Genomic DNA, 14,785 nt, shown 5'->3' with positions numbered 1-14,785 from the left:
GGAGATTTTAATATGAGAACCTCTACCCCATGCTACAATACCATATTCAATATGAGGGTAAATAATGTCCATAATAGATAGTTTTATTGATTTCAGTTACGTTATAATGTGCTAGCTGCTTCAAAAGATAAAGATTTGTGGCTAGTTTACTACATATATTGTTAATCTGCTCGTCCCATGTTAAATCATTGTCTATGATAACACCCAATAATTTGGTAGAATATTCTCCTTCTATTTCTATATTATCAATCTATGCCGAGCTAACATCTCAATGGGTTGCACATGTTGTCATGAGCTGTGGAGGGTGGCGTAAATTTTACAAAGGGTTAGTGACTATGTATGTTTTACTTGTGTGATCTATACGGGTATTGTTATTGCTGTGAGTCCAAGCACCAGACTTAATACAGAAAAATAATAAACAAAATCGGTCAATCAGTTAATCATGGTTTAAGAGGTTCAAGTGCCGTTAAAAAGGAAAACAAAGATTAAGGACAAATTGCAGTCAGACATAATTTCTTTTAATGGTAAGTTCAATTTAAACTCTAATTAATAAAAACAATTTTACATTTTGTATGTTAGAGAGCATTTTTTTGCAATTTTTACAAAGAAAATGATTAATTTGCAAAATTTATATTTTTTAAATCAACTTTCTGATGCGATATTTCGGAAAAAAGGAAGAAGGAAATTTTCAAGTGTGTATGATTTGTCATTGACAGGGGTAGACAAATACAGGGTGCTCAGTTGACGTAGCACCTGAAAATTTTCATCTGGTGCCTGAATTTACAAAATCAGTTATTATTATTATTATTATTTTAATGATAAGAGTTCACTTATGGAAATGTTCATTACCCATTCTTAAGTAATGAGTACAATATATGTTTTTAAACTTTTGTGTTATTTTCCTGTAGTTTACTGTTATTACAAGCATAACAGTTTTTCTTTGTGACGTTTCAGGAGAACACACGCTCCCTTCATGAGACATTTATTTTAATTTTGACTAAAGATACAGTTATAACAATGGTTAGTCTGTTAGCGTGTGTTCTCCTGAAACGTCACAAAGAAAAACTATTTTCTTATGCTTGTAATAACAGTAAACTACAGGAAAATAATTCTACAATGCAAGCAATGCGTACATACAAGAAAAACTTTTGTGTGTTGTCTGTATCACATATATCATTAAACCAGAATAATGAACATGCCATTATGATTTTCTTCATTGTTGCTAACCGAATTTTAAAATCTACAGCAGTATGGTAGAGCCAGCCATATATTAAAATGGGTACTAGTTTACTATCCTTCGGACAGATTTCTTCATTTCTACAGAAGAAACTACTTACCGTAATAAGTTCCTGTAGTATTGTCTAACATCTGGAAGGTGTTTTGTGTGATGTGGGAATGTTTCATAGCGGAAATTCAACCACTGACGCATAGCCCCACGAACCATTCATACATAGCCCCACAAACCATTTCCGGTAAGGTTAGGTTAGGTAGGGTCACAATAGGTTACAATAGTTAAAAATTGGTTTCGAAAAAATGTGTAGCCCCACACACCATTCTCGCATAGCCCCACACACCATTCTTGCATAGCCCCACGAACCATTGACACATAGCCCCACAAACCATTTGCGGAAACGTACGTTCTTCAGTTACAAAAACACTTTTTTTTAAAGAAATGATCAAAAAACGTGAATACACGTTAAAAAATGATCCGCGAAGCAGATAGGTAAGTAGAAATGTTAAAAATTGACGAAACTCAGAAGTTATAGGTGTCCGAAGGATAGTAAACATTTACCTTTACTTTTAATCCAATGTTACATTCATTAATAAATTATATGTTTTAAGGTCACATTTAAAAATGTGTTGGAAAACAGTAAAAACTGGCTCCTTAGAGAAAGGACCTGGTGCCTGAATTATATTTAGTGTTGTCTACCCCTGGTCACTGGCTTCAGTTTTTGCAGATGCAAAAAATAGCCCTGAGGCTATTCACACCACCAGGCAAAAGTAGACGTTCCATTATATTATATACTGATATACTCGTTGTTACTAGTATTGGTTGATATATATTATGTTGGTGATATATGTCGTGTCAGCGATATAAAGTACCGATATTTGGCAATATTTGGTATATCATGGAGATGATATATCACCGATATCACGATATAAAAAAAGTCATATCCTCTGTGACAATATTTTCTTGACGATATATCACAATATCAAATTTCCAATGTCCATCCCTAGCTGTTACCTATGTTTTTTACATGATTCAATTTTGCAGGTTATTGGAAGAAAATAATTGACCAATTTTCTGCTCAACATTGTTACAACTAAGATAAGTTGAGCAGAGTACTCCCCTTCAAGTTATTCTGAAATGGTAAAAGAAGAAACTCATCTTAGAACAAGGAATGTCAGATTAAGCAGAGGGAAACCAAACACGAAACCAGTGCATAACGTAAGGGACACCAGAACATCGAAGTCACTTGACAGATTAGATCAAGTAAGGAAGAGAAACCAGAAAGATCTACGGTTATCAGGAGAGAGAAAAACAATCAGAAGTAAAGATGATGCACAGAAGGACAATTCAGGTATAGTTATCTATTATTATGTGTTTTATTTTGATTATACAGGGTGACTATTCACCGACAATTCCTGGAATTCTACGTGAAATACTGCAACTCTCATTAATCCAAATCCCTTTGAATTTATACACATATTTATTAATGCCCTGAGGCAAGTTTTTCACAGTTCAGCTTTTATTTTTATCGAGGAAGGAAAAGAAAAGATAGCTGCATGGAAGTTAAAAGACAATTCTCTATAAGACATAACAATCTATCTGAAAATTATTGCAAGATATCTTAAGTTGATAAGGTAAATGTAGACTTGAAATTCGTATACAATTAACAATTATTTGTAGACTAATATAGCCACTAACATTTGTGACCTGTGTTTGAAGATGTATTATGAGTTTGAGTATGTTAAATGGCAAATGTAAACTTTGCAATTTAAATTAAATATTATTTACACACACACCGTTTAATTGAATTAGAATATTTTTATAAATTGGAATCGCACAGACCCTTTATATTGTTAATATATTTGTGTTTTTAGGGGGGTGGGGTGAGAGGCGGTGATGTGAAAGTTTAAATAGAGAGCACATCTGCTTGTACCCTTGAATTTTTGGGGAAGTTCGCCTTGAAGACCGGGAATTATACTTGAATTTTATTATGGTCCTAGAGTGGCCACCCTGTTATAATCTTAACCTGTGATCCGTCGCAGGCGAGCGTCACCCTCACTTTAAATTTGAATTAAATGCCATTTAACCTTTTGACGCCCAAGACCTTTTTCACAAGTAAGCCTCTGGGTACCGAGCCGATTTTGAGCAAAATGCAGAGTTTCAATTAAATAAGTGTAGATCGGAAGCTAATTGCCCTAGAGAGATGAGTGATATACCGTTGTACGCAGAATGAACCAGAGATTCAGACTATATGAAATTTTTGCAAATTCGGCATATATATGTGGCAAGGGGGAGGGGGCTAACTCAAAATTCCAAGATTTCGGGAAAAAAAATTGTGTTCCCCCACCCTCCCCTCAAGCAAAAAGTACATGACAGTGTCGACATGCATATGGAAATGATCGCTAACATGTAAGGAACACAAAAATATTTGCATTATTATCATATGACCAATGTAACTTGAGTTATACCCCCAAAAGGAATTGTCGGCACGCCACTGATTCAAGCTTCAAAATGCAGCGTTACCTTGAAATAACTTTAGCTCAGAGACTATTTGCCCTGGAGATATGAACGATATACCGTTGTATGCAGAATGAATCACAGATTCAGACGATATATAATTTATTCACATTCGGCGCACATGTGGAGGGTGAAAGGGGGGAAATCCCCTGAAATTTTTTTTTTTAAAAAAATGGGTTTCTCCCCCCCCCCGCCGCCCCGCCCCCCCCGAAAAAAAAGGATATGAAAAGTTCAAAATGCACATAGAAATTATCGCTGGCATGTAAGAAACAGAAAAATATTTGCATCAGAGCTGTATGACCAATGTAACGCGAGCTGTACCACTGAAACGAAAAAAATCCTCGCACTTCGGCACAAAACGACACACATGTACGCACAACTTGCACGGACGAAAAGCTAGAACGCACTGAAAAATTAACGCAGATTCTTGCAGCTGCTTGACATTCTATTTTTAGACAATGCTTTGTGACCTCTGTTCAACATTTGTGGAACACTTGTGCTCACAAACAAAGGTTTCCTTCAGCGCGCTTCAAATTCCCATTCTCACAACGCAGATTCAACAACCAGTTTTCCCCCTCCCCCCTCACCCCCTCCCCCTGCTTCCGCCCTCGCGGAAAACTTTCATTTTGACATCGGATACTTATAAACAAGCTTCCTTCGAACGCAGATAGCAGGAGGACGTGAAAAGCATTGCTTTAGAACAACAAAGCTGGTCTTCGTTTGTCGGCAAAAATTTGACGTTGAAAAGAGCCGCAAAAGAGACGTACCTTTTCCCACCTTTCCCCCTCCATTTTCATGAAGACAAAAAAAAATGCAAAAAACAATTTCTGTTAAATACATGTGTTAGGAACAATATAAAAAAATAAAATCGATATTCTAGCCAAAAATAGAAAAGTTATAACGTAAAAACTACGACCTTGACACAGCGTCTCGATCGAGATGCTTGGGCACCAAAAGGTTAACAGTATTTATAGCATTGGTCTATGGTTCTCTTTAGCTGACTTACGAGTGACCTAATCAGATTCTAATGAGATGACATAAGGGGCAGCACGAGAGAGACCACTGTTGTGGAAGGAGTGGTGTCTGAGTGAACGCAGAGTTCACCAGCGACTGATTACATTACTTTTTTAAAATTTTGATTGGTGCATTATTTAGTCAATAAGCCTAGGCTGTTTTTAGTGAGTTTACATAGCTGTATGTTTTTGTCATGCTAATATAAAATACGGAAAGTGTCTTTAAGTGAATTTTTATTAAATCAGCTTTGTGGAGCACAGATGGACCAGCTCCATAGTTCTTCAGGGCAGCTTTGAGGAACATGTGATTTTTGTTAGCTTTGAGAGATCTTCGCTTTGACAATGTATTACTCAGTTTGAAGAGAAATAAATGTTTTGAAACAAAAAAGAAGATATGACAATCCATGTCATAAATGCTATTTTCAAGTGCATTTAATTGGCTTAACAATCAAATGTGTGTTGATCAAATTATGATCACATTGACCATTCATGACAATCCATGTCATAAATGCTATTTTCAAGTGTATTTAATTGGTTTAACGATTGTACAGCTGACGGAATGGTTTAAAGAACCATTCACAGACAGTTCGACACTGCTCACCGGGTGACTCAAATCAGCACAGTTCTTGTTTTTCTATTAAGTTGTCTGTGAATACTATTATTGTGTCATCAACCATTGTGTACAAGAAACATGATTGATACTATAAATACAAATTTATATATTGATGTGTATGTAAACATGCACGGGATAATGAATCCAACATTGCTGAACTGAACTAAGGAATCACTTGCATGAGCAGGTTGATGGAACTGTTCAAAAAGGACTCGCGTCTCGTTGTACAAGATGAACAGGACAGTGGGGGTGTAAGGGGTGACCTTCCATGTAGTACACCCAAATGTCAACCTCACTTCCACATTAGTACACCCTGGACTGAAGACTAACGAGGCTCTGGCAACTGGCCCCATGGCCAGTATAATTTTGTTTGTGTTGTCCTGTGTTTTGTTCTTATGTGTGCTGAGTGCCCGTTTACAGCCTCAGCTTTTAACAGAAGTCAGAACATTTTAAGATTTTTAATTCTGCAATGTTAGAGTTTTTCTTGGTAATGATAAGGGGCTGGCCCCCGTATAATGTGACGGGAGCAAAATAGCCTAAGTGTTGATGCTCCCACAATTTTAAAATCAAATTCAAATTCAAATGAACAGGACAGTGGATGTCTCATTGGAATAAGCCAAAAGGAATCGGCTTACATCACGTTCATCGAAGGATTGCCAGTTTGCAATTGCACAAAATGTCAACTAAAGACAGTGGATGGTGTTACGATTCGTATATCGAATTTTAAATCAAAGTGAAGCCCAATATTTGGAAATTTACGATGGCCGTCACGAACTCTTGGTGGGTATACACAGTAAAATGTAAGTACCTATATCACCTTCTATTCGAGTGACATTCAGTACATTGCAACTGAAAAGTGACTTCAACTAATCATCATTACAATTCATAATCTGCTAGCATGCGGGTGATAACATTTATGGCCATAAATCGCGATTACGTGTTCTCGTAAAACGTGGTTCGGGACAATGAACGTCGTATAGGCATTTTGGGCAAATACAGCTGACTAGTCTTAAACAAACATATCATAAGGGTTATTGAAACCTTTCTGACTAATTATTACATGAAGTATAAAGAACTTCACTTGTAAGAACAATAAATTATGTTATAGCAGGTTGTAAGTTAAGGTCATGTGACATTGTTTACATTCAATAATTCGCTTATTGAAGGGGTGATTATTATCTCCTCAGCTAATATCATTCTTTGTGATATGGATCTTTAGTTTGACGGTTAAATATTGTCAATTTAATTATTTTGAAAACCGTCCAATTTTCACTTATTTTATTTTCAAAATAGTTTCTCGGTTACCAAGGGAAGTATTGAGTCTAATGATAGTTTGGGTAAAGACACCGTGTTAAGTGGTTACAGATTGCAGCCTTAAGAGTACTCACATTGGAAGTACCGAATGAGTCTGTATTATTCAGTTGTGTAGTTGCTTGCTGATGTTGGCTGTGCAAATATTAAATTGTGAAAGATAAAATTGATTATTCATATGCAAAGTTAATGTTCATCCTTCCTATTGTTTAATAAAAACTCATGTTCTAAACTATGGTGTTACAATTTAACCTGGAAGAGCTCCTCAGAGTGATTGAATGTTGATAAATGTGTACTAATGCCAGTATTCCTTTACAGAGAGTAGCCTGTGATCATTACACCATTTAGGGCATATTTAAAAAGGGGCTCATCTCTTGGGATTTGGGAGTGCATTGCATTTGGAGTAGTGATTTAATTAGTGTCTTTACATTTAAGCTAATTGAATATTTACGGCTGAATCTTTGATTTTGTTGGCAACCTATTTTAATCACTGTTAGCACCTGTCATGCACAACCAGCGCTATCGGGAAAATGGGCAATACTGATACTTAGGGGTAGGCAACAGTGATTTCAGCATCTAAATTAATTGTAAGAGTGACGTATTAATCCGCTTCTATTCAGTTTCCATCTCACAAGGCATCGAGACACTGTTATTTAAGTCATCAAATCACAGTCTCGTAAAAAAAAAGATTAAGATGACTTAGATTGGAGTTTTGATGTCACAAAGACACAAAATAAACAGATCACTAGAAATAAAAAAAAAATGAAAAAAGTCAAATGCAGTGAAATATGCCTTAAGAGCAAGGGTGAGCTCAGCCACCCTCGCCTGCGACCAACGCCATGGCTAGTAAAACATTAGTAAATCTGTGAATTTATAAACTATATTTTCTTCTTAGTTTACCCAGAGAGGTGGTGCACTGTCACACTAAATGTATTCATGACGTTTCTCACAATGTTGCTTTTTCCGCAGGACCGTCAAACCAAAGTGCACCGAGAAAGATTACCAGACACAGCAGCACTCATGTAAAAGCTGAGTTTGAAGGCCAGCCAAAGTACATGCAGGCAAGGAATCTTGGGGCGCAACAGCTGAAACAATCAGACATGTGCGAGTCGCCGAGCAAATCTGATTCGGACCAGGGGAGCATGTCCTCCACTTCATCCGGAAACTTTAATGTCGGAGGTTCCTCGCCACCGAAGAAGTACTACCGCTCTGGCTTCAACTTCTGCTTGGGTGCGAGGCTCGAAGCAAGGGACTTCACTGAGAAATGGTATGAGAGATGTTTTGTGATTATTATTCATGGTGCTACTTTTTTATTTTAATTGTGTGCTTTCCGAAAGCAGTGGGTGCCAGATCCATAATCTCACTTTGGTCTTTGAATTGTATTCTGACCTGTGGCGAAGCGTAGATTTCCTAGCAGGGTAGGCACAAAAGTGTGATAATTTCCATTAGTTGCTTAAATATGTAAAAAGAAAGGGAGGGGGGCTATGTCATGGAGAGTGGTTCAATGTCTCTCCAGGCCGCTTCTTTACTTGCCAGTGGCGTCACGTTTTCGAAAGTGTTGTTACCGGCCATCAATACGATAATTATGTCTTAGACGTTCTCCTCCCGCCCACCAGATGCCATCGATAGATTTTGTTAATTTCGTTTTTTTTTTATTTGTTTGTATTTTTTCAACCCCTGATTTATGCACACACCTCCAGAAAGAACTACCAATCATGGGACATCGCGAAAATCCAACGAATAGTGCTCGAGCCCTGTTGTCAATTCTTCATCACTTTTTTTTCTAAATTTATTTTGCAATTGAGGTGAAAAGGGGTAGAAACCTCGCCCCCATAATTTTCGGGTCAGTCTGACGTTTGTGCCGTGAGCAGACGACAGAATTCCACACTTTCAGCGACTGTCAGTTTGGTACGTTCTACTGCTGCCAACTTAGTTTTTTTAGCAAGACTTCCTCGCACCGAGGAAAACACTATTGTTATCTGTTGTCTAACTAATGGAATGGTTGTAGTTAATTCCGGTCTTGGCTTTCTAGATAAATGAATTTCTGACACCTGTATGTGCAAGTAAACATAATTTAACTTTTGAATATTTTCGTCTCATTTGTTCTGCTCTATGTTAATCGTGACGACGAGAATGTATGGAGAATGAATTAAAGATGATCAGGAAACATTGGCATGACCACAATTAGGTCACCTGGCTTCGTAACGTGTTAGGAAGACCACCACGGGGCTTTCAAGGAAAACACATAAGTAAAGGTGACCTCTCTCATTCAGTGTGTATACTTCGCATCCTAATTTGTTCTACCCCTTGTGTTAGTAGACACCTTTACGTGATAATAGAACACAGGATCCTTGTTTGGGACCCGGCAACACGACAGGTTACGATGTAACATAAACAGGTTATAATAAATGTAGTTGCTTGAGATAATAGAATCACAATTTTTAGGCGCAATTCAGCTCTTTTCTGCCAATCCAATGTGACAACACTGGCCTGTTCCGCCAGACCTGAAACAGACATGGCCCGCGCAATAATCCCATAACACAACACCCTTTGTCCTAAACCCAAAAAAAGTCTTCCCTTGCATTGTACTCTCATTGAACGCCCTCTTCTCTTGTTATCCCTTCAGGGTAAACGAAACTGCCTACCTCTTCGCTTGTGTCGGCTGCATAAAAAAAATGTCTGCTTGTAATATTTATTCAACGACAGTGTTAACGCATTAAATAACGTTTCAACAACTTTGAATTTTTTAAAATATTTTGCTGTCACTTGCCACTGCTACTTGCAAAGAAAAATATAGTTGAAAACATTTTAGAAATGATTATTATAAGAAGGAAACATGAAAGACCAAAAGTGGGTCCTACCTTACCGATGATTACATCTTCACTCAATTAAGAACTCGATTGTTCTTGCATTTCAGTCCGGCACTTCTTGCATAAATCTGATCGCTGCACAAGACACGAATCACAAACAAAGCTCTACCTTCACGAAACTCGCGCTCCAAGCCACGCTCCCTTGTAGCATCCTGAGCAGGAGGCAAGTTTTCACAGAGAGGGAACGAGCGGGGAAATCCCCGTTCACGATAAAAGTAAATTATTCTATTTCCAGTGAAAGTAAAACTACTTTGTAAATATAAGGCGTAACTAGCATATTAATTTACATAATTTGGTATGAAGACTTACTTTACAAATATAAGTTCTTTGGACTTTCTGTTTACGCTACGGTGTTGGGTGAATCGACAAGACCATCAGCACTTTGACCAGAAAACGAAGTCAGAAATACACCTACTCCGTAATTTTCAATTTCACTTACACTTGTCGATGAAAGGAAGGAAAACCTAAGTTTCGTACACAATATGGAGAATGTACAATGAAATAGAAATATCTCTGCACGAACACAAGCTAATGTTTATAAAAAATGCCGGTACACCACAAATTTCCAACCCTGGCGGAAATGCAGTGTTGCTGATATTCTGTTCGTTCTAGTAGGTAACACCGCGAGGCCGGCCTCAGGAGCACGTTATAAGCATACGTACAGTACTCGTAAGATTAGGCTTCCCGCATATACGACCGTACGACAGAATGTCAAGAGAAGAGGCCCCAGCAAATGTGCCTCACTCCGTGGAAAGTTCGTATACTGGACAGGGTTAGAATTTTTTTGTAATTATCATAAATGAAAATTCCAAACTTTTCCATTGCATCACATGTGTTTTGACGAAATAAGTAAATACACCTTTAAAAGAGTGATGGCGTGGGTAGGCCCGGCCTCTTGGCCTCATAGGACGCTTCGCCACTGATTCTGACAGACTTTGAGCTTGCCTCACCAATTTCTAGAGGTGCATATTTTTGGTAAATAAAAAAGCAAAATTTTGGTACAAAAACAGTCAATTTTGGGTTCAAAAGCGGTAAAATTTCACTGTTATAGTGGTGAAAAAGCGGTATATAAAATGACCTTTTGGTTTTAAAAATGTGAATATAAGCCTTAATTTAATTTAAAAACTGCACTATTACACAAAATAAACATATTCTTTGTAATAGCACATTAAATCATTACCAGAATGTTAAGTTCATTCCTGTATAAAGGAGTCCATTTTTGCTTCTCAAATGTTTGTAGCAAAATTAATCAAATTTCCGTGAATTGCATAACTCACAGGATAATTCAGACTTCAGAAAGTGTCACGTCGGTATATAAACGCTAAATTTAATGTTTTAAGAGCCTATTTTGCAGTTCATTTCGCATTATTTCGTGACAAAATATGGTTGGAAAATGCACCTCACACCTTTCAGAAACATGAAAAATTAACATTACAATGTGTTATTTCACATTTCGTGGTTTCGTCAAAAACGAAATATGCATGCCTCTACCAATTCCTTTTGCCAAAATACCTTTTATTTGTGTTGCATTTCGTAATTAAAAACTGGACTGACTATATACATTATTTAATTTACACTAACACTGGACTATGTTGGAGAGGAGTCGACCACCGTGTAGCAGTCTCTCTCGCTATTCTCTTGTTAAGTACGGTACGATATTTCCCGATACGTACCATGTCCTGAACAATCTCCGAAGAAGAGAGAGTGCATCGTCCTGCCACCTTGTGGCAACAAGTCAATCTCCGAAGAAGAGAGAGTGCATCGTCCTGCCACCTTGTGGCAACAAGTACCGTGCGTCCATTTCGATCTGCAGCCGAGAGATCGGTAGAAGCGTGGCGGGCGGCACTGACGGAGATGCCGACATTTGCGGTTTGAAATGCCCGCTTATTTTTATGGACATATGCAGACATTTATATAAATATTGCAAAACGAGCACTAACCTGTGTTATAAGAGTATGGTTTTAATTTTAGTAGCTTAGTGACTGTATGTGCCGATGATTTTGACACGCCCACCTCTTGTAAAACACGGCGTAGAGGTTTGTTTGGAGAACGTTCTAACGCTGCACCAATATCATTGAGTTTTGCTTCAGTTAGAATCCGTCGTTTTTGCTTAGGTGTTTTAAAATTTAACGATACAGTTTCTCGTAATTTAAGGACAAGATATCTAACCGTATCTCTGTGTGGAGTTGAAACGCATGGGAATTTCTGTACAAATTACCTACACACGTCTCTACACGAGTTTGTTTTCACGTAGGTACGTGTCATACATAAAAAATCTTTGTTCTAACGTGAATCTTGCGGCTGGCATTCCAATCGTCTCACTGACACGTCACACATACACACTACAATAACACAAACAAGTAACTGCAAGTAACCAAGAATAACACTCTTGCGCACAGTATGAAATTAACACGCTCTTGGTTTACATTGCTCGCCACTATATTTACAACTCTGTCTTCATCTAGTCGCGAAGGAACAAAAAACTCGAGCTCGGATATTTCGGATTGCGAGGAAGCTCACGAAAACCATTCACTTTTATCGGTTTCGTCTGCAGTGTAATCCTGATACAGTGTTGCACATTTGAAACCTCCAAACGATTCCCATGGCCACAAAACTCTTTCAAGGATATAAACTTAAGCAGGACGTTACTGATCAAAACCATGATTAAAATGCTTTTTTATCTGTGGCTCTTAACATCGTTTCTATAGCGTATTTATTTGTGTATATAAGAGCAGAACTTGGATGAATTACAGAAGAACTTTTGCGTGTTAAAACACAGGTTAGTGCTCGTTTTGCAATATTTATATAAATGTCTGCATATGTCTATAAAAATAAGCGGGCATTACAGGCCGCAAATGTCGGCTTCTCCGTCAGCACCGCCAGCCACGCTTCTCCCGATCTCTCGGCTGCAGATCGAAATGGACGCACGGTATAATGAACACTGAAATATACAAATTCTCCCACATTCATAACACAATGATAATACATACACTAGGTAATCTATCCCAAACAATTTGAAAAATAAAAAAATATTGGTGAGCGGATGCCACTTTGATGGGTGGGGTGTTATATATACACCAAGCACTTAAGACATTGTTTTCGCTCGCTCATACTCATTTGAATCTCCCACCCTCGAGCGTGCTATGCTCGAGCACATACAATGGAATATTGTTTTAATGTGACAATAATCCTGGACACACACATGTAAAATATCCACTTGTTAGTTTCAGCCCACAATTGTCTTTTTCATTTTCATATATCACTCTGTATTGGTAAGGGTAGACTAAAGTACATTTTAACATGGAGTTGATGACTATGTTCAGTTACGTTTCAATTTCACTGCATCTTTCACTTCATGATCTGTATTTGAGGGCCCGTTGCCACAGGCAAATTACGGTTACATGTGTACTACTCTAGTCTTCGAGCATAACCACTCGTTTGGCCTGTTCGAGGAAGGATGTTCTCGAATTCATACACTATGTAGTGTCGTCCGTGCAAACTATTTGGCACCCAAGCAAAATCCTCTCCCCGCAACACCAGTTCCCACACACCTGGAAAATGTGGGGATCCTGGAAATATCAGCAAATTTGAGGAGGATAGAAACCTCATAGGAACCTCATGAAAAATCTTCGTTGTTCGTTGTATCCTAGTGAAGCACATCAGAGGGACTAGAACGTGCTCCTGCCTGCTGATAATAATGACTACTAAGAAGTACTAATGAATGCAACTACAACCCATACTGAATCTCCTACCGATATTGATTCAAATGCTTGAAATTTGTAACAATTAAAAGTTATTCAAAATATTGATTAATATTAGTATGCAAGTATTCCATTCGAATTATATGCCTGAATTTACCAAGCGTTTTGCTTTAAAATATTCAAGAATCACATGTTATGTAATCATAAAATCAAATTTTTCGCACACAACTTCAAATTTTGCTTAATTTACCAGGATAATTACACTACGAAAGTGTCTTGCAGCATTTTTGCAAACTCCGTAAAAGATGAATATGCCCAAAAAGCATTGGTAGTATTTGGTATATGAATTCCAGCCGATACAGTCCGATATTGATACCTCAGCATCAGCATGGGCTCGGCTATAAAAATAATACTCTTGAAGGTTCCAAGTCACCGGGAAAATGTGGAGAAGTCTTGGAATATTAAATAATGGTGATTTCTTGAATGCATGCATAACCACTGGTGCTGATTATGAGAAGTGAAATACAGTTTTTACTTTCATGTGCCTTATAAGTTTCTTTTCAAAAACTGACAAAGCAAGTTATAGGAAAGGATTTTTTTAAATTATTTTTTTTTGTGGTGGACCCAAAATGTCTGTTTTTGATAGAAAAATTAAGTGGTTGTATTTGATGGTGTAGAGATTTGTACAAGTGTGGTCCAAGGGTCCTGGATTCAAATCTTGGTCTGGGCATAGGTATTTTTTTCTTTGTTAGTGTCCCTTCATCAATTGCATCATCCTCATCTTCATTATTAGCCAAAAGTGGCAGAAAAGCGAAGTAAAATAAACCATATTAATCCCTCAATGTGGTGGATTTAAAAGAAATGTTGATGCCACTAGAGAGAAGCATTGTGGAAAACTGACTGAAATGCCATTCTGGTGATACATAACAAACATTAATGAGGTGTTTTAGATGAATTTGCAAATATTTCCTAAACTTTGACCGAACATGTGATCTACAGTTGAGACAGCTTTATATGTAACTCAGTTCTGGGTAATTCTGTTTTGTACGTAAATTACCATAGGTCCTGATAAAATGTAATTTAAAAACGTGCTAATTAAACCTTATTTGTACGTAATACATTTATACGTAATTCGGTGTTATAAGTATTAATTTTCATAAAGTACAGTTAATTTGTACATAACCAAGCTACAACAATGTCACAGAAATATTCATTTCTTGTCATTACAAAAAACACAAGACAAGTTTCAAATACAAAACAGGATAGGCAGGCATGGTGGCCGACGGTCTCGATTTGTGAGAAAGACGAGTCCGACACGGCAGTGTCACACAAGGCAAGTAGAGGCGGCGCGTGGCATGAAATCGGAGGAGAAAGATTTGCCGCATTTTTTAGGAACACTAGATACATTTTCTTTTGTATGTAATTGCGATAACAAAGTATACACATTAAAAGGATGCTGAAAGCTAATGTTCGCAGTGTTAGAAACACAACAGCTGTTCTTTCAGTAAATGTTTCCATTTGCTACTGGT

The 14,785-nt window shown here is 37.5% G+C and overlaps 1 protein-coding gene across 4 annotated transcripts in view; it reads left to right on the top strand.

Annotated features, from left to right (window-relative positions):
* The window catches only part of LOC145993944 (uncharacterized), a 79,137-nt gene that overhangs the window by 2,887 nt on the left and 61,465 nt on the right, over nucleotides 1–14,785 (top strand). For all 4 annotated transcript variants that reach the window (XM_083129915.1, XM_083129914.1, XM_083129911.1 and 1 more), the window contains exons 2-3: nucleotides 2,276–2,582; nucleotides 7,655–7,952. In XM_083129915.1, coding sequence (XP_082986041.1) covers nucleotides 2,369–2,582; nucleotides 7,655–7,952 — 512 coding nt within the window. In that variant the 5' untranslated portion in view covers nucleotides 2,276–2,368. The remainder of the gene's footprint in view (nucleotides 1–2,275; nucleotides 2,583–7,654; nucleotides 7,953–14,785) is intronic.

This window comes from Lepisma saccharinum, chromosome 10 (genome assembly GCF_977018435.1).
Source record: "Lepisma saccharinum chromosome 10, izLepSacc3.1, whole genome shotgun sequence".
NCBI lineage: Eukaryota > Metazoa > Arthropoda > Insecta > Zygentoma > Lepismatidae > Lepisma > Lepisma saccharinum.
Note: the sequence above shows the minus strand (reverse complement) of the source record. Positions and strands in the feature narration are given on the sequence as shown.